General features: G+C 40.7%; 1 protein-coding gene across 11 annotated transcripts in view; it reads right to left on the reverse strand.

The window, feature by feature from the left end:
- Positions 1 to 20234, reverse strand: part of VPS13D (vacuolar protein sorting 13 homolog D) — a 244422-nt gene that overhangs the window by 159549 nt on the left and 64639 nt on the right. For all 11 annotated transcript variants that reach the window (XR_003003764.1, XR_003003763.1, XM_024749924.1 and 8 more), the window contains 10 exons: positions 17979 to 18150; positions 17683 to 17795; positions 15632 to 15844; positions 12122 to 12387; positions 10830 to 10963; positions 8427 to 8582; positions 7044 to 7254; positions 6435 to 6509; positions 3652 to 3858; positions 2119 to 2208 (listed from right to left, as the gene is read on the reverse strand). Coding sequence is in view for 9 of the 11 variants with exons in the window: in XM_024749924.1 (XP_024605692.1) it covers positions 2119 to 2208; positions 3652 to 3858; positions 6435 to 6509; positions 7044 to 7254; positions 8427 to 8582; positions 10830 to 10963; positions 12122 to 12387; positions 15632 to 15844; positions 17683 to 17795; positions 17979 to 18150 (1637 nt within the window). In the remaining 2 variants the exon portion in view is untranslated. The remainder of the gene's footprint in view (positions 1 to 2118; positions 2209 to 3651; positions 3859 to 6434; positions 6510 to 7043; positions 7255 to 8426; positions 8583 to 10829; positions 10964 to 12121; positions 12388 to 15631; positions 15845 to 17682; positions 17796 to 17978; positions 18151 to 20234) is intronic.

The following is a 20234-nucleotide window of genomic DNA, read 5'->3' on the forward strand; positions in this document are numbered from 1 at the left end:
TTGAAATTCATTAACTTAAATTTTTCCCAATTTTTATTTTAAAACGTGTCATATGTACAAGAGTTATATATAAACAACATATATGTATGGTTTAAAGAATAAGATTACTGCAAACACTCACGTACTCACTATTCAGCTTAACAGAAAATTATATGTGCCTTTGAAGCCCCTGAGTTCCACTCTCCACCAAACCTCTTCCACCCGACTCCAAGTAACCATTAGCTTGAATTTTTAATCATTTCCTTGCTCTTTATACTTTTACCACCTAGGTATACATTTCTTAAGAATACATAGTTTGTCCTGTTAGGGATCTTCACATAAACAGAATCCAACAGTGTGTATTCTTTTTTTCTTTTTTTTTTCATTTATTTATTTATTTGGCTGCGTCGGGTCCTAGTTGCAGCACGCGGGATCTTTGTTGCGTTGCCCCACAGCATGTGGGATCTTAGTTCCCCGACTAGGGATCGAACCTGCATCCCCTGCACTGGAAGGGGGATTCTTAACCACTGGACCACCAGGGAAGTCCCTGTGTGTATTCTTTTGTAAGTTTCTATTTTTGCTCAATAGCATTCTTTGAGATTCACTCACACTGACGCCATGTAGCTGTGGTACATTATCTTCACCACTGAACTGTAATCCACTTATGACCGTACCACAGTTTATTTATCTATTCTACTGCTAGGAGACATTTCACTTGATTCCAGTTCTGCCGCTATTAGGAAGACCACTCTGGAAGCAGTCTTGTACTTGTTTCCTAGTACTCATGGACAGGAGATTCTCTAGGGTACAGGTCTAGAAGAAGTATATTGAAGGATTGCTGAGTATGCTTCTAAGTCATGTCAAACTGTTTTCCAAAGTGGCTGTCCCAATTTACAATTCTGACAGCAGGAAGTAAGAGTTCTAGGGCTCATATCTTCACCATACTTAGTACTGTCACACTTCCTTTTTGCCAGTCCACTGGGTGAGAAAAATGGTATCTCACTGTAGTTTTAATGACAACTTTTCAAGGCCAGTTAATTTTTAACAGTTTTCTAAATACACTCCATCGGCCATAGATGAGGTGATCTACCAATACATATCCAATCTAACATGTAGCATAATGTCGGTACATTCATCTCCTCACACCATTTAGCACTAGTGACCTGAATGTGTTCATGCAACTTTAAAAGTAAGCAATATTTGCTCTGGGAAAATAAGTGATTCTCAAAAAAATAGCTACCATATGCCCTGTAAAACTTTCTCTTAACTAGCAAGGCTTGGGCCATTATTCTAAAGTTAAACATTTTGAACAATTAGGAAATAAGAGTGTTGCCTTTAAGTGAATCCAGATCAGAGAGGGGAGAATGTTAACTAACATATAAAATCGAATGTGACACGTACTCTAGAACAATCAGCAACAGCACAACACACTGGAAGCTTAACTTTCCAGTGACATCAAGGGAGCAACCCCTCTTCGACACAACTTGGTTTACTCCACCCACACCTACGAAGAACTCTCTTAAGGCAAAGACCGTCGCAGCTCAAACTATTCAGCCCTGATACAGGATGGTTCCTGAATGTCCATCTGTATAGGCCCTTACCTTGGTCTTTCCAATGGAAGGAAAGAAACCTGAAAATGCCTTGTAGTATATCCAAGCTTATGTCTCTGGAAGAACAGCTTGCCCTGATCAACTGTGTCCTAGCCTAGGGAGTAGGTACGGCAGGTTATACATTGTCACTGACTCAGTACTCTTCTAATGAGACAAACAAGTCCAACAGGGAGTGAGGAGGCCTGAAGTTTAAAATGTTTATGGGCTTAAATCTCACTTGAAATTTAGCTACTATCAGGGCCAGACGAATGATCCTTCACAATTGAGCAATTTCATGTTCTGAAATAAGCCAAACTCCAGGATGAAAAGGAATTAACTACCAAAACTTCTTTTTAAAGAATTCAGTTGTGACTTATCAAATATATTCTTAGAAATATGAAAAATCTGTATCTTTCGTGCTTGTGCAGTCACTTATTTTTCACCTTTCCCTGTCCTATCCCACCCCTTTGCCTCATGTAGAATTTATGTAGAAATAGGCCCAGGCAAATGTCGAAGTGTATTTTTTAAATCCCATGATAATTATACTGACCTGACAGAGCACGGTTATAATAATCTCCAGAAAGGGTGAAGTGGGCATAGCCTTCAGGGCTAGTTCTTACATGCTGCAGAAAATTCAGACCTGCAATGAAAGCAAATCTTATTGCAGTGGCAGGGCGGGAACAACCAAAACTTTCTTTTGCTGACAAATCATATAAAAGAGACGTTAGAAAAACAAACACATAGATACAGACAACAGAGTAGTGGTTACCAGAGGGGAAGGGACAGGGGCGAGAGCAGGGGTGATCAACTGTACGGTGATGGACAGAAGCTAAATTTTTGGTAGTGAGCACACGGTAACGTGTACAGAAATGGAAATATAATACTGTACACGAGAAGCTCATATAACGTTATAAACTGATGTTACCTTAATAAAAATAAAACAGAGATGCTAGTTACAGCTACCACTGATGATCTTATAGGAGAACACACAGATGTATCAAAATTTGATATTTTGTTCATCATGGTTTTATTTAATAAATTCTGATTTTTAAAAATACTCCATTAAAATATCATTCATCTTAATTACTGAGTTTTGTGGTACCCCTTTAAATGTTGTGAATGAGGTAAATGCCTCATTTGCCCCCCCCACCAATACCAGCCCCAGCATCCAGGTGTATCTCAAGCCTGTGGGAACATTAAAAAACATTTCTACCTGAATATCTGAAAAGAAGGTAGAGTAATGAGAACAGTCATGCCTTCATAAATATTAGCTCAAAATTTCAAGATTACCGTAGAAAACTAAGAAATAATTACTTTCTGCAGAAAAGATACTCATGGAAACAGTCAAAATTCCAGTTGTTAGTTTCAATCAAGTGGCCCTTGTGGTGCCTAGAAGCACAGGGAAAAGGAAAATCTCTACAATGTGTAAAAGGTCAAATTAAATCCCCAGAACCAACTTTTCCTTGAAGGGAAAAGAGGCTAGCAAGATCAAAACAAAAGAAAATTAAAAGTAAACACATCGGTGAGATTCTCCTTTACTCTCCTCAGAAGCCTCATCCGACACAGCTTGCAAAGATGCGATTGAGGATAAAGCCCTCCTGCCCTGGTCTCCACTCTGCTGAAGGACGGCTCTCAGGTGAATAGGGTTTCACCTCCTACCTGGCCTACGGAGGAGACTCTGGTGAGCCTCTGTGTTTTTTAATTTTCAAAAGACATACAGCTTGGAAACATTACTTTCTAAGCTTATCTTTTAAATTCCTTTAATAACAGTACTCCCTACAACCTTTAGATACACGAAAAGATAAACAAAATGGAGAGATCAGGAAGTATTTAACTAGAGCTGTTAATAGAACAGAAATTTCATCAATGACAATTTCTATTATTCCCAAGCCATGGTCTGAAGGCCACATATGGCAAATAAATACACGTTTCTTTAAAATAGAAATAATGGAAAACATATGTAAAACCATCATCTAAATTTCTCCCATTCTATTAAGTACGGGAGAGCATGAACAACGTGAAGAAAAGGCGGTGGTTCACTGCACATCTTCTCGATGAACCTGAGGGTCGGGCGAGCACTCACGGGAGAAGGTGAGCTCAGCGAGAGGGACGTCGCAGTCCATGCAGTCGTCGATAAAGCAGATGCACACGCTCTCAGCTTTCATCTCCACGCCCGAGATCAACCGTGCCGGCGCAGCCACCTGGCCCTCTCGGCTGTTAGAGGCCAGGGAAAGAGACGTCAGGGGTTCAGCATTCTTGAACAACCAACTTGCTGCCTTTTTCAGTTGACCTGCAAAGAAATTAAAAGGTGATCAGTTCAATCCGTTCCCACAGCTACTCAAGCAAATCAGAGAGGAAACAGAGAAATACATTTGATAGGGACCTACTGGACGGCCCAAGAGAACCTTAATGCCAGACAGACATAACAAAGAAAAAACAGCACAATAACAGGAATCCTGCTCTTCAGCAAACAGAACAAGGCCCTCTTTGCTGCACACCTCTGCTCAGGTTTACCGCACCTTTCACGACCTGGCTCAAAATGTCTCCAGGAAGCCATCCTTCCTCTACTGTGACATCTGCTGAAGGAGACGAGAAAAGAGGAAAGGAGAGGATCCAACATTCCAGGTGCCACTCGGTACTATAATACTTAATCTTCCCTATGTAGTCTTGCATATCCTGATGTGCTGCTTTGTTAAGTGTTCTCAAATGTCTTACGTTGTACACTTTGTCTTCTCAACCATGTGTGTAATATAAAACTATTAAACAACACCCCCTGAACACAACCAGACTGCTAAAGCCAGAAAAGAACAGAACGAAGAAAAGCAATGCAACCCCACACTTATAAATTATCAGAGGCCAGTGCATGTAACGGTGGTAAGTGGTTAAGGGCATGGGCTTTGGAGCAAGATGGCCTGGCTTCTGATCTTGGCACTTACCAGCTGTTGGATCTTGGACAAGTTACTTGATCTCTCTATGCCCGACAGCACCCGCTTACAGGACGGACATGAGGAGGAAACAAATGAGTACGTGGGAGGTTCTCAGATCAGAGCCTGGCATATAACAAAGGCTCTATAAACATTAGTTGGTATTATCATCTTCATTATTGATGGAAATAAACCTTAGTTACTAAAGAAATAAAAATTGAAATCCAAAAGGGTCTTAGAAATTTTTCTAACGTGTTTGAATTGTTAAAGAAAGAGTAAAAGTAAGAAATGTAAACATTAAGGGGTATGAAGTTAATTAAACCAAGAAGCAATGATGACTAGGTAAAAACAAAACTAAGGAACACAAGATAACTAGGTCTACCTTCATTTTCTCCAGAGGAAAGAGACAGGTAATGCAAACAATTGTGATGAAACCATGTTAAGTGGTCAAAGTTTAACCTGGTACAATCCTTTTCAAAAAAGATTTGTCAATTCAAGCAAAGAGCCTGAAAAATATATCTATATTCTCTGATCCAGTTTTTACAATATGAAGTCTCACTACCAAAGAAACAGTTAAAAGATGTAGACAAAAGTTCATACACAAAAATATTTATTACAGAATTGTGTATGATAATGAAAGAATGAAAAACAACTTAAGAATGGTTAAATCATAATGTATCCTCTGATCAATGTAAAAAAATCAATGTTTACAAATAATGTTAATGACATGGGAAGACGCTGCTATTAAGTATGTATTTTAATAAAATTGTAATTATAATTCTATAAAATTGTTATTTGCAATACGATCTACCAACATGTATAATATTACGTGTGTATATATATATACATACACACACACACACACACGTGTGTTGGATACACGGGCATACCTCGTTTTATTGCATTTTGCTAATACTGTGCTTTTTACAAATTGAAGATTTGTGGCAACGCTGTGTCGAGCAGGTATACCGGCACCATTTCCCAACAGCATTACTTAATTAAGATATGTACATTTTTAAGACATAATGCTACTGCACACTCAACAGACTACAGTATAGTGTAAACGTAACTTTTATATGCACTGGGAAGCCAAAAAATTTGTATGACTCGCTCTATTGCAATATTTTCTTTATTGCGGTGGTCTGGAACTGAACCCCCAATATCTCCAAGGTCTGCCTGTATACAGTACATAGAGAAATAAAAAGAGAGAATATACATGCAAGTATCAAGACTGGGAAAAAATACAGCTCTTGCTGTATCTCTGATTTGAAGAGAAAGGGGAACAAAGAGCGAGGTGGAGAGGTAGTGTGATGCAGTGGAAAGAACACGGGCACACCTGGCTTTAAACCCATCCCACCCCGCATTAAAAGGTGGCCTGAGATGAGTTTATGTACCCTATCTGAGCCGGTTTCTCCAACTGGAATGAGGGTAATGATGCCTGCCTCCAAGGGTATGAGGATTCAACAAGAAGCAGGACTAGGCCCAGAGGAGCTCAATAAATGGCCACGCCTACCACCGTCACCGCCATTACCACTCCCACTAGCAACAGTGCTAACATCTACAGAGCACATGCTGTGTGTCAAGTACCTTCTCATGTCCTTTGCATAGAGTGACTTCTTTATTTCAAACCTCTGAGGGATGTCCTCTTATCCTCACTCTACAGATAAGGAAGCACGGGTACAGAGACATGAAACTTGCCCAAGTCACGAACAAGTAGCCAGCAGGTGGCAGAGTAAGGACCTGAAGTCAGGCAGTCAGCTCCAGAGCCCACAGCCATGTCCACTATAAAATCCTGTGTCTCATTATTACTGGCCCAAGGTTATCTTCAGCCCACAGAAAATCATGGAGGGTCTCCAAAACACACTCCAGCTCATGGAAAGATAAACATTATCAAACATTATCAAGATAAACAGCTGATAAAGGAAAGCCTTATTCAAATTACCTTGACACACCAAGAGAGCTTTGCGGCAGTCATCCATGCCAAACCCCAGCTCCTGCAGTCTAGCCAGTTGTAACTCTGGGGGGGGGGAAATGGTACATATATTTTTGTAAGTAATTTAATGTAAATTAACCCACAGACTAATTGAAGTAAAAAAGAACCAAAAAAAACAAGAAAAGCAATTCAGAAACTGGGGACTCAAACACTGCACTGCTATAGGCAAAAGTAAGCTCCTAATTAGAATTTGTCAACTGTACCCTGAAATTTTTAAGTCTTTTCCCTATATTGGCTGTCTTTTAAGTGCTTACAATTGAAACTTAGTATTATTATCCATATAACTTGGGAGGAAAACTTGAAGTTTAAAACTAAACCTTAGCATTATCCATATCTCTGGAAGAAGCTGTAAAAGGAAAAATACTGTAGGCTAGAACAGTTGGTTTGGGCTGTTTATTTTTAAATTAAAAAATATTAGACAGTCATACTTATGACCTACAATTATACTTAATGACACAATTATACCCTGAACAATTTAACTGTGTAAAAGAAAATCTGAAAAGTTAAAAAGAAGGGGAGTTTTGGGAAGACTGAGTGGGTTTTATGGTTAATACCTACCCAAGACAGGATCTAAGGTGTGTCTTGTCCCTTCTCTGATTTCCTCTCCCCTTCGAGATGCACCAGGAAGGTAACTGCTGAAGGAGTTAGCGTCCAAGGCCACTGTGTCTGGTACTGCAGCATTAGCTTGCTCTGGGATGGATTTTGCAATGGCAAGAAACAGCTGAACATCATTATAGGAGAGTCTGATATCCAGGGCCTGTAACTGAATCTAACAAAATTTAAAAGGTGGCAGTTTTTAAAGTTGCACTTGCTTTTGTGTCCACACCTCTTACAGGTATCACTCTAATTCAAGTTCTAGCAATCCAACAGACATTTCTCATTGTGAAGACAGGGGAGATCTTGAAATTAAGCATTAATAGCCATGAGGTAAAATGTCCCAGCTGTGAGGTCAAATGTCACAAAACTGTACCAAATACAAAATACTAAGCAAGGAAAATTACTAGAGCACTTAATACTTCAGTAGGATGATTTTCATACAAGCACATTAATCATCAAAGCAGAGAATCGGAGAATGGCTCTGGTGGAGACAGGATCACCTATTAGCAACACCCTGTTAATCCATTTTGTTTTGATCTATTTAATTTTTTAAAATCTCTGACCACCCAACAAAACTTATCTCTCCTTTATTCAAACAGAACTTTAAATGAGTCATGTTCCACATTAATATTTCTGAAAATCTGGTCCTCCTCAGACAACAGCAACTCAGCTACCACCGGTAAAAGCAGTACAGACACCAACACAAGACCACTTTAAAATGGGATGTCTGTTTGAAGTCTGGGTATAGTGCTTTATTACTTTTCATTATTTTTGAAGCCCGAAAATCAGAATGGCTTTTCTCTCTCTTTCAATCCTCCTACGGTTCAGATGGATTACTAATTAATGATTCCCCCTCTACCGAAGAAATATAACATCAGTCTTAAGCCGTCCCTGCCTGGCTTCACCTGCTCTGCTTCTCCTCCCCTCTCCTCCTCACTGCCCTATAGACTTCTTTCTTCTAGTGAGACCTCCCTCGGTCTCAGGTCTGCTGGGCCATTTCTGCCCCTGACTCTGCTGCTTCCTAATTTGGAATGCTCTCCTTCTCGGCCTATTTACATCCTACCCCTCTGATCAGACTCACTTTTAGCTTCACTCACAGTCAATATTCCTAACTCTGCTTTCTGTAAAGTTCTATAGAACTTCAAGATCACACCAGACAATTAAAAGGTCTTTTATCCTCCACAAGACTGAAAGATCTTCTAGGGCAGAGACACTGTCATATTTATTTTGTATTTGCTGAAATAACGAAAATGTTGTTGAGTTTGGCAGAGTTAAGTAAGCAGTTCAAGCAAAGGAAAGCGTTTGCGAGTGTCTCAGTGTGTTACACAGATTTGTCATCATTACCTCTAAGACAGGTGGGAAGTCTTCACTATTGAATGCATCCATCAATCCTGAACTATTCTGATAAGAAGAATTCCCCACCAGCTCCACTTGAATTTGTACTGGATCAACAATTGAAAGAGCTGTGTCTTGCTCATTTCCTAGTCGGCATGAAAACACCTAGAGAGTGAAATGCAATATGGCAGGAATTAATGTCTGATTCAGGAAGAGTCTAACCATCAGGAGAAAAGGAGAGCGTCTCAGAAGCACTCAGCCCTATAATATCAAAAGCCCAGAGCAACCACTGAAATGAACATTGTGAAGAGGGAGGCTGAGGCTCTCACCACTGCCAGGAGCGCAGTGGTTCGCCCGTGGGAAAGGCAGTTTAGCAACATGTAACAAGAGGCTTAAAAACATCATACCCTTTGATCCAGTAATCCTACTTCTTACTAGGAACTAGCCCAAGGAAATAATGCAAAACATAGAAAAATTCACTAAACCATTATTTAACAGTTAATCAAAAAATTAAGAGCAACCAAAGTTTTATCACATCTACTCGGAATATTTTGTGGCCATTTAAAAGGAACGGTTTAAAAGACCATATGAAACATAAGAAGACAGTTACAATACCGGTTATGTGAAAAAGCAGCCCAATCAAAATAATATTACGTCGTAACTACAAGGAAAGAAACACATCAAAATGTCAAGAGAGATTATGTAAGGTGGGATAGGTGATTTTTCTCCCCTCCCCTTCCCTAATTTTATGTAATACAGTTGTTACTTTCACAACTGAAAATAAATACATTAATTTTTGAACCTAGGTGAAAGGTACACAGGGGTTCATTATATTATTGTTTACTTTGTGTATGTTTGAAATGTTCTATAATTTTTAAAAAAACATATTTATGGGGAGAGAAAAGGGAGGGAGGACTCCCATCCTAGGACCAAATTATGTTGCACGCTCAAGAAGACAGAAGAAAGCATTGCTTTGGTCTCCCTTGCTCCCGCCCCGCTTTTTGGCATTTTCTAGTGCTACTGAAAAACATGCGCCACCAAGGCCCTCTGCTGTATTCGAGATCAACTCATTTTGCTTTCTTTGTAAGTTCTCCCCCAATGATGTATCAGGGCGGTCTTAAAGTTCAGATCCATTGTGCTGCCTGAAGAACAAGGCTGAAAGGAATTTCCAGGAATCTCAAATATTTTGCCATGTCGTTTTTCTAAGGCTTTGGAGCAGGAAAGTTTCATTTTCCTTTTTCCTTCAGGGGCTTCTGCTACACAAAACCCAACTGTACCTGACAGTTCATTCATTAATCACTAAACTTTTCCATTCAAAGCTGCTATTGTGGTGGCTTGGAAAGCAGATGAATCGCAATTTCATGACCAACTCACATCACATCACACCAGCGTGCAAATCCCTCTCCTCTCACACTGAGGTTTCTTTACATGAGAGAAACAAGTGGTAGAGAAATAAAATCTCTACAGGTTTTAGTCAGCTATTTCTGACCAGAAAAAAAAAAAAAAGAAGTTCCATATGCTGCTGACAGTGAAAATAATTTTTGTTCGTTCAACCTCTGAAATACCACTGGAAAGAACTGGGTACGAAAAAGCTTAATCATAAATGGGAAGGAAATGATGAGTATCCCTACCCAAATATTCTAATATTCTAACAAGAGGAATGTTAGTTGAGATCAGTGACTTAAGAACATTTGACAGAGATAATAATCTACCTCGTTTCTCCTTCTGTCTCCACACATCCTGGCTTAAAAAGAGGCAGAGCAGTTTCTGCTGGACATTGTATAATGTAATTTTCTGGCTACAAAAGCCATCCCAGTGCAAATTAGCCCCTTCATGAGATCAGATCAGAGCCACAAGCACCTCTATTAGAGACTCAGTCCTTTAGGTCAGGCCTGACTCTCTAGACGTGCCCTTTTATACATCAGATATTCCCAGAAGGATAACACAAAAAGTCCTTAACAATTTTATAGACAAGTTTCCATGACCATAAAGCCCTAGGTCTTTGGAGGGACAAGCACTGAACGTGGGGGAAGGGGATACAGGAGCAACAAGGACCCCTTCCTCACCTTCACAGTTCGCCAGGGCCTAGACCTGCAGAACTAGAGGACACGACAAGGAGCCCGGCGGGGTAATGGGGACTAGAAGAGTTTCCTCGAACTTTCTGAGGAAGGGAGGGCAAGAGAGAAAGAGGTAAAAGTCCCTCCACACATTCACAGCCTGACACTGGGCAACTGAATTCACACATTAGAATAACCTGGTAGATTTGAGGAGAAAATGAAGAGACGAGGACAAGGGCCCTCCAATCCCATTCATTATTTCCCTGAATGAAAGTTTAGGAGGTAAAATTCTCCTCCAGATGCTTTTCTCTTGAGCCAAACATTTAGTGTTTCAATCAACACACAGACTTCTTACCTCAATGCCGAACAAACTTCCTGAAAAGGGCCGATCGACAAACCGGGGCTTATAGGTGAGCACTGTGGTGCCTTTGAGAATGATGGCGTTGGTATCGAAGCAGGACACATCTTCAACGACCACAAACTCTGTGCCTGGAAAGGACAGCATTATCAAGTAAGCCAAAGCTGTGAAGTGGAAAGCAGCAGGCTGTCGCAAACCAGGCAGCACGTTTACTGGGCGGGGGCTGACACATCGGCCAGAAAGGTACGTTCTGCAGGATGCCTGCCGACACTCGCTTCACTCCCACCCGAACAAGTCCTCTGTATCTGGCCAGCCACACCTGAGCTGACAGAGCACTGCACAGGCAGAAAAGACTGGGATGCAGTTTCTCTCTTTAGCATATAGTTCTAAGCTAGGTCTCCTGGGAGGCAGAACAGACATTCAGAAGCTCCCTCGCCAAAGGACGACCTGTTGTAAAAACCCAGGAAGTGGATTCAGATACTAATGCTGGTTAGGCAGCATGAAGCACTAGGTCGTCTATGTAGCTGCTTAAGTTGTTTACAAAGAATGTGGACTAATTTAACGTAGACTTTTTTTAATTAGTAGATACAGACACTTTTCTATTCATCTGTACATGGCAAATTTACTTTTCGTTTTCATCAAAAAACATGTATAAATTGAACTTTTGAAACTAAATCCACTTCAAGTGCAGTGTGTTCTCCAGCTTCTTCCAAACCACTGAGCAGTAGATAGGGTATATCACAGACAGAAAAATAAATAGTACATCTTAGCACAGCACATCTTATGTACAGATGTACTGTAAGAGTCTACTAGTTAACAAAAACTGTAGTAAATCTGCTTGTAAAGGTAAATATTCTTTTTGTAAAGAAAGTAACAATCCCCTCACTTATTTATCTTCTACACTGAGATTTTCACATACCACCTTTGCTTAAACTCTGTAAGGTACAACTGCTGAGGCCCTAGAGATCAAACAGAAAATTGAAGCAAGATTTAACATTGGGAAAAAAGACCACTGCCCAGGTGGGTATTCAGGCCAGGCATATGCATTAGGGCAGCAGAGGAGAGGGACTAGATCCTGAAGCCTAGTGTGGGCCAGCTCAGTGTGGGCCAGGCAATCCCACCTGAAAACGGAGGTCAGGAACTTTGACACCTGTTGGTCTGCAAAGGATGCAAATGTGTAAGAGTGCTCGTGTCAAAATGCAGAGGCAACAGAAAAGTCGTCCTGTAAGACACATATGGAGCCTAATATCTAAACTAAGAATCAGTGACTCACAACTACATATACTTACCTGTTACATTGACCTTGACCTCCAGGTGCTTTTCAGTAGACACAGGAAGGGAAGACCGCTTGGTAACTACTCCACTTTTCACGGTTTTGGGAATTACAGCAGATTCGCTGCTAGAGTTACGGTGGCGCGAAGGAGTAACTTTAGTTTGCTTCTTAATATCACTGGGGGTGTGGAGAAAATCGTGCACTAACAGTAGCCAGTCAAATATGAGAAACACACGGAGATTGTTGAGAACTACTGTGAAACAGGAGGAATCCTTTGTAGACCTGCAAGAAGGAAGATCATAAAAATAAAATAGGAAAAGAGAAATATGATATTTCATTAACTTGCAAATATGTGACTCAATTGGGGCAGGTGGTACTCCAGCATTTTCTAAACTGAACTTTGAGTATCAATAAACTCTGAATCCGGGTTTAATAAAATATTCAGTGTATGTTTTCAGAAGTCAGTCAGATTCTTCAACAAAAAGGAATACGCTGTAAGAAAGCAATAGAGTGCATGTCATCCAGCAGTTCCCAACCGGGGTGATTCTGTCCCCTGGAGACATTTTTGCCACAACTGAAGGGGTTCCTACAGGCATCTAGGCATCTGGTGGGCAGAAGTCAGGGACGAGGCTAAACATCCCACAACGTTCAGGAGAGGCTCCACAACACGGAATGTTCTAACCCACAATGTCACCAGCGCTGAGGCTGAGAAATGTCAGCGTAGTAGGAAGAGCGCAGGCTTAAATCTTGTCACTTATAAGCTGTGTTATCTTGGGTAAGCCACCTACCTTCTCTGAGCCTGCTTCCCCACTTATAAAATGAGAAATAATAACACTGTAAGAGATAAAGCACCAGGCACATAACAGGTTTGAAAATGTCAGTTCCCTTCCCTACAGGCTGTTTCTAGAAGATCAATGAGGCACTCTTTCTTTGATGTCTAGGATCACTTCTTTATAAACATCCAATTTACATACTAGTATGAAATGGTTTTTCTAGCTGGAACCGGCCTGAAAGCCCGTATCTTTTAGCCAAAGAAGGTAGACAAATAAGATGACATTAACTGTGGGTGTAACCCCAAGTGCCCTAGAAGTAGAGATGCGGGAGAAGGGGAGAGAGTATTAGTTTTGTTGTCCTCATTACCCCAAATTCTATATTTGGGGTGAAATATAGAATTATAGTCCAAGGAGGACTCTCAGGCCTGGCCTCAAACCATGGTGCGGTCAGGGGCTTATCCAGGCCCTGTTAGTATATCAGCAGGCAGAGATGGGTAAGATAGAAGAAGGATGGGCTAGGGACACCCCTATAGAGTTTTCTGGGTTGAACTTTGTTCTATGAGCCCAAAATCACTTCTGGGGCTCTGCTTCACATACCTGCTTCCCAGTCCTAAAAGGGGCTTCTATTCAGGAAAAGCTGATTTGGAGATATTTTTAAGGCTGGCTTCTCTAGGCTCTTATTTCTCCTAAACCTGGCTCACTGCCTCTAGAAAAAGGGCACAATGGTGCATGTCTCCTTCATACAGACACAGCATTTTTCACAGAAACACTTTACCCTTTTGTAATAGAGAAAAAATGTTGCCCTCAGTAAAATTTTTCCACCCCATTTTGAACACAGATCGTCAGAGCTATGAACTAACTGGAAAAGTCAAAGTGTGTCTGATCCCTTTTCTGGAAAATATTTCAAGCCTTTAAACACTGTGAAGTGACTTATATTTGACACACAAATTCCCAACAGAAGAGCAATTCTTCTTGAGACACAGAAGGCGTTCAAAAGTTCCAATCAAGAGAACATTTTAACCCTATCACTAACAATGGTATTTCTGTTAGCAAGAACCAAGGTGTAGGACTTTATTACTAGCCTCCAAGAAATTATACACCTTCAGTATATAAATATATCAACATTTTAAGGCTCCTTCTACATTAAAAATATGATAAGTGGGACAACTAGATGATATTTAGGAAGCCAGATCAACAGCAAAGCAAACCCAAAAGGAAACTGTTTCTGCAGATGCGCCAAAGAGCAATACATGCAAGCCCTCTGTTCAAATAAACATCATCTTCAAACAAAGGAACTGCAAATCACAGCCAGCTTATCATCTGACTACAGTCAGGCCAATCACTAAAATGTGGTAGGCCTGACAAGTGTTAGAAAAGACACGGGCTTCGAAATCAGAGGCCCAAGCCCAAGTCTGAGCTCTGACTACTTCACTCACTGGCTGTGTGATCTTAGAAGAGTTATTTAACCCCCTCCAAGCTTCTATATCGATATCAGTAAAACAGGGAAGAAGTGACCCACTGGACAGACTTGTGAGAATTAAGTTAAAGGTGGGTAAAGTGCCTGGCCCATGGTGCAGCTCAGTAAGAGGCAACTAGCATTCTTATTACTGAACTTTTTAAAAGTTCATGCAAAAGTTTAAATATCTACTTTGCTAGACTTCCTAAAGGCATATGGAGATAGCGACCCCTCCCTAAAGAAAAACTCAACCCCGAGGAATTCACTGAACAGCACGCTGAAATGTCAGACATATTTAAACATACAAATATAAGAACAATCTTGATCATTTTTTTTCCTTTTTTGCCTAACCAAGATGTTTTTCCCAGCCTTCTTACTTACTGGTTTATATTTACCATTTATCTGATAACATTAAGCACTAAGAGAATGAAACCGACATCAGTTCCAAAGGTCTCCTTTTGAATCTCTATCGATCAGACCTCATTTTTCAGTTTTCCAGTATAAGCCCACCTAGTCATAAAATCTTACAGTAGTGTGTCATCAAATAACACAAGCTACATCAGGAATCGTCACAACAGCTCCCATCTGTGCCAAGTGGTATATGCCAGAATATCTTAAGCATTACCTCCACCCTATGCATAAGGTGGGTCAGGTGGGCACAGTTATTCGTTCCTATTTCATAGAAGATGAAAATGCAGCTGAAAGAGATGAAGGAACTTGTCCTTGGATGCATTACTAGAAAGTGGTAGAGCAAGGATGGAGCCCAGCTCTATACGATCCCCAAACATGGGCTCTTTCTACACACAACACTGCCTCCCATAATACCAAGAAGAAAAACATAATCTAGTTCAAAGGGGCTAAAGCTCTTTTTACATGGAGAAGTCAGTCATTAAGACTTGCATGAACAAATCAATAATGCAAGTCAAAACCACTTTCCCTTCTGCTATTTCTATAGACCAAAAGACTTTTATTTTCCTCTTACATAAGCACAATTTCTTCCTTCCCCAAGTCACTTTACATATTAAAACAGTCTACAGCTGCTTAATTTTAAGAATCTGGTTTAATTCTAAACAACTTTTTTTTAAGGCAACAGAGACATCTTTTGGCCAATAAATGAAACTGCATGGTTACAGGAATACTAATATACAGTGTGCTGCACTGATAAGCCATTATCTATTTATCTTCTCACTGATTCCTTGCTCCTTTGATGTTCGAAAGCCGACGTGGTCTTGGCCCAATGTCCACAGAAGGAAATGTCCTGATAAAGAAAGGCAAAGTCAGGGTCTGGATCCCCTACCTGAAATGCAGTTCGATCTGAATGGATCCTTGGGTAGTGCTGCTGTTCTTAGAGGGCTGAAAGATACAGGTGAATACGTTTGTCATGCCAGGACTGGTCTTCTGCCCAGCATAGCGGGTGTCAAAAGCCATCATGGAATGGGAAACCAAGTTAACGGACTTCGTTTGGTTGGAAAAGCTCTCATAGAGCAGTTTACATTTCTTGAAGTCAAATCTAAGGGAGAAAGCAGACAAGATGTTGAATGCTTCCATTTTACAAAATTATGTACATTTAAGATAAAAGAACAAAATCATAAATATGCCTAAGTTCTATGAAGAATAACTTTCCCTCTGAGATCTGTCACAGATTTTAACAGTGTCCACAAAATGGATCTAGTGTCACTTTGCCTTGTATCTCACTTTCCATTTCCAAGGAGATGTTCTTGTCCGTAGGAACTTCGTGAGGAATAACAATACCACGTATTTATTATATACTTGGTTCACTAGCGTTCTCATTTCTCACCTAAGTTTAGTAACACTATATATTTGTGATAATCCCCAAGGGATAATAAGGGTCCCTTTAGTCCTTCATCTGTCAACTCCTAGCCTGCGTGGAAGATCCTCTCTCCAGAATCGGCTGAATTTTTACATAAGACCACTAAAGTTTACTGGGAACTGCCACAACAAATACTTTTCATACAGAGAAATAATGCAGCTGATGCACCAACAGAAAATGCATCTGGAACTGCCACTGTTTTAATAACAGAGAAAGCTGCAATGGGCAATCCATACAGAATTACTCCACCTTGGAAAAAAAGCTAAGGGCATAACCAGTCATCAGAAAAAACTGCTGGCTCACAAGATAATCAACCTGGGACCCCAGCTCCACCATATCATGTTCTGATCAGCTGAGTTAGATACGGGCCTGAATGAATTTTTAAGGGAACTACAAAATAGAAGATAGAATGCTTCCATGGAAAAATTACTAGACTTGAAGTCCTGTTTTCAAATACTGAACCACTTTTCCAGCCATATGATTGACCTTACACTAGTCAAAAACTCTATCTGGAAAACAGAAGTAATACCTGCTCAACTTTCCATGGCTGTCAAGAGATGAAAATGAAAAGAGTATCAAGTGTGAAAATACAATGCACTCTTGAGGGTTTTATACCAGTAATCGCAAATTCCTGGCCTACACTAACCAAGAAAATGACATAAATTAGTGAACTGCTGGGTAAGCACATGCCTTATCTAAAGGCTGCCCAAGTTGTTACTCAGTTTCCAGATGCTTCCAATTGAGAACACGGGCCCAGTACTGCCAAAGCTTCTAATTTTTCAAAAGCTGAAATCCAGACTTTTTATGTGCAATTCCCCAGTTTTCAAATGTTGGCCAGTTAGGCAGTCATCACTGCTGCTCCAGATAGCTCTGGGGCTCCCTCAAGCAGACACACAGGAAAACTACTTCCTGACTCCTTTGCGCTCCTGTGGGACCACGTTCTAGCCCCACGGGGTTTAGCAGGGATTCCACTGCCATTCAAGACCACTCCAGGGCTATTGTTTTTCTTGCTGGCACAGCAAGCTGCTGTCAGTCAGAGTAACTAGAGTGAGCAGAGCAGCCCAAGACCCATAACAGACACGAAACACGAGGAGAAAGAACATCGTCACTGTTCTAAGTCACTGGTATTTTGGAATGCCTTTACTACAGCCTAACCTCAGCTATCTTGACTGATAGAGACTGATGAATTTAAACTTTTGAAAAGCACTGCGGGGCTTCCCTGGTGGCGCAGTGGTTGAGAGTCCACCTGCCGATGCAGGCGACACGGGTTCGTGCCCCAGTCTGGGAGGATCCCACATGCCATGGAGCAGCTGGGCCCATGAGCCATGGCCACTGAGCCTGCGCGTCCGGAGCCTGTGCTCCACAAGCACTGCGCAGACCAACAAAAAGCATCTTGCCGGCAGACCACATTTAGCTGTGAACCACCACTCTGCGACCTCTGTTCTACGTCAGAGGACAATGTGTGTGTTATTTGTATTACCATTACTAAAAGTAAAACACTATAATTAAAGCCATACCTGGCTAAGGACCCAGCACCTTCTTTTCCTTTTGGATCTTTCAGCTCCAGACTTACATTTACCATATCAATGAGGAAGGACATGCACGTGTACACTTCTCCACTCAGAACAGTCTGGAAGAGGAAAATGCTGATCAATTCATAGTCGATGCCAATCTAAAAATGGGGTCAATGTCATGAACCCTAATTTACTCGTGGTTCCATCTTCTTTCCCCAGGTGACTTCGAGGAACAGATACCCAGGATGACCATCAGCTGAGACCACAAGAGTTACAGAGGAACCTAACATCACACTCACATGAATGCTCGGGTCCTGTAAATCATAAGGCCGCAGGAATTCCTCTATGGGCTCTCCAAGGTTGTTCTCCAATAAACCCCGGATCAGCCTGTATTTGTACAAATCCAGAGAGCAGTGGACTGAGGAGAGATTGCCATGGATAGATATATCTGGCACAGTATGACTTATTTCTCTATGGAAAAAGAAAAAAGGTCACTTTCACAAACAAATCACTAACTTAATGTTGACATAGCTCACACCCAAATATAAGTGCTAACATATACCCACCTACATTATCAACCAATTAATTTATAACTTCCAATGACAAAAATTTCATGTGGGTCCACATGAAGCAAGCTAGTATAACGTGTCATGCGTCAGCTACAAAAGGCCACTTTTCTCCCAAAATATACATTTAGAAAGTCCCCAATCTAACATGAGTTAACTAAGTAATCTATTAATAAAGAAAAATCTCATGAGACTCAGAAATACCTTAAACATTATAGCTGGGAAAGCAATAAAAAAAAAAAAAGATGACAAAACAGAAGGGAAACACACTCACAGGTACAAAGAACAGAGGGGTGGGGGCTGGCGCAAACAAAGGTGAAGGGGGTAAAGTGGTACAAACCTCCAGCTATAAAATAAACAAGTCATGGGGATATACGATATAGCAGGGGTCTCCAACGCCCCCGGGCCACAGACTGGTACCGGTCCACGGCCTGTTAGGAACCGGGCCACACAGCAGGAGGTGAGCGGTGGGTGAGCAAGTGAAACTTCATCTGCATTTACAGCCGCTCCCCATCGCTCGCATGACCACCTGAGCTCCACCTCCTGTCACATCAGCTGCGACACTAGATTCTCACAGGAGCGTGAACCCTACTGTGAACTGTGCACATGAGGGATCTAGGTTGCGCACTCCTTGTGAGAATCTAAAATGGACAACCTGGAAGAAACGGACAAATTTTTAGAAAGGCATAACCTTCCAAGACTGAACCAGGAAGAAATAGAAAATATGAACGAACAGACCAATCACAAGAAATGAAATTGAAACTGTGATTAAAAATCTTCCAACAAACCAAAACCCAGGACCAGATGGCTTCACAGGCGAATTCTGTCAAACATTTAGAGAAGAGCTAACACCCATCCTTCTCAAACTCTTCCAAAAAATTGCAGAGGAAGGAACACTCCCAAACTCATTCTATGAGGCCACCATCACCCTGATACCAAAACAAGACAAAGATACTACAAAAAAAGAAAATTACAGACCAGTATCACTGATGAATATAGATGCAAAAATCCTCAACAAAATACTAGCAAAGAGAATCCAACAACACATTAAAAGGATCATACACCATGATCAAGTGGGATTTACCCCAGGGATGCAAGGATTCTTCAATATACGTAAATCAATAAATGTGATACACCATATTAACAAATTGAAGAAGAAAAACCATATGATCATCTCAACAGATGCAGAAAAACTTTTGACAAAATTCAACACCCGTTTATGATAAAAACTCTCCAGAAAGTGAGCACAGAGAGAACCTACCTCAACATAATAAAGGCCATATACGACAAACCCACAGCAAACATCATTCTCAATGGTGAAAAACTGGAAGCATTTCCTCTAAGATCAGGAACAAGACAAGGATGTCCACTCTCGCCACTATTGTTCAACATAGTTTCAAAGAAGAAAAAGAAATCAGTAAAGAACAAGTAAAACTGTCACTGTTTGCAGATGACCTGACACTTTTACACAGAGAATCCTAAAGATGCCACCAGAAAACTACCAGAGCTAATCAATGAATTTGGTAAAGTTGCAGGATACAAAATTAATGCAGAAATCTCTTGCATTCCTATACACTAACGATGAAAAATCTGAAAGAGAAATTAAGGAAACACTCCCATTTACCACTGCAACAAAAAGAATAAAATACCTAGGAATAAACCAACCCAGCAATGCCACTACTGGGCATATACCCAGAGAAAACCATAATTCAAAAAGACACATGCACCCCAATGTTCATTGCAGCACTATTTACAATAGCCAGGTCATGGAAGCAACCTAAATGCCCATCAACAGACGAATGGATAAAGAAGATGTGGCACATATATACAATGGAATATTACTCAGCCACAAAAAGGAACGAAATTGGGTCATTTGTAGAGACATGGAGGGATCTAGAGACTGTCATACAGAGTGAAGTAAGTCAGAAAGAGAAAAAGAAACATCGTATATTAATGCATATATGTGGAACCTAGAAAAATTGTACAGAT

This window comes from Neophocaena asiaeorientalis, unplaced genomic scaffold (genome assembly GCF_003031525.2).
Source record: "Neophocaena asiaeorientalis asiaeorientalis breed wild unplaced genomic scaffold, Neophocaena_asiaeorientalis_V1.1 scaffold275, whole genome shotgun sequence".
NCBI lineage: Eukaryota > Metazoa > Chordata > Mammalia > Artiodactyla > Phocoenidae > Neophocaena > Neophocaena asiaeorientalis.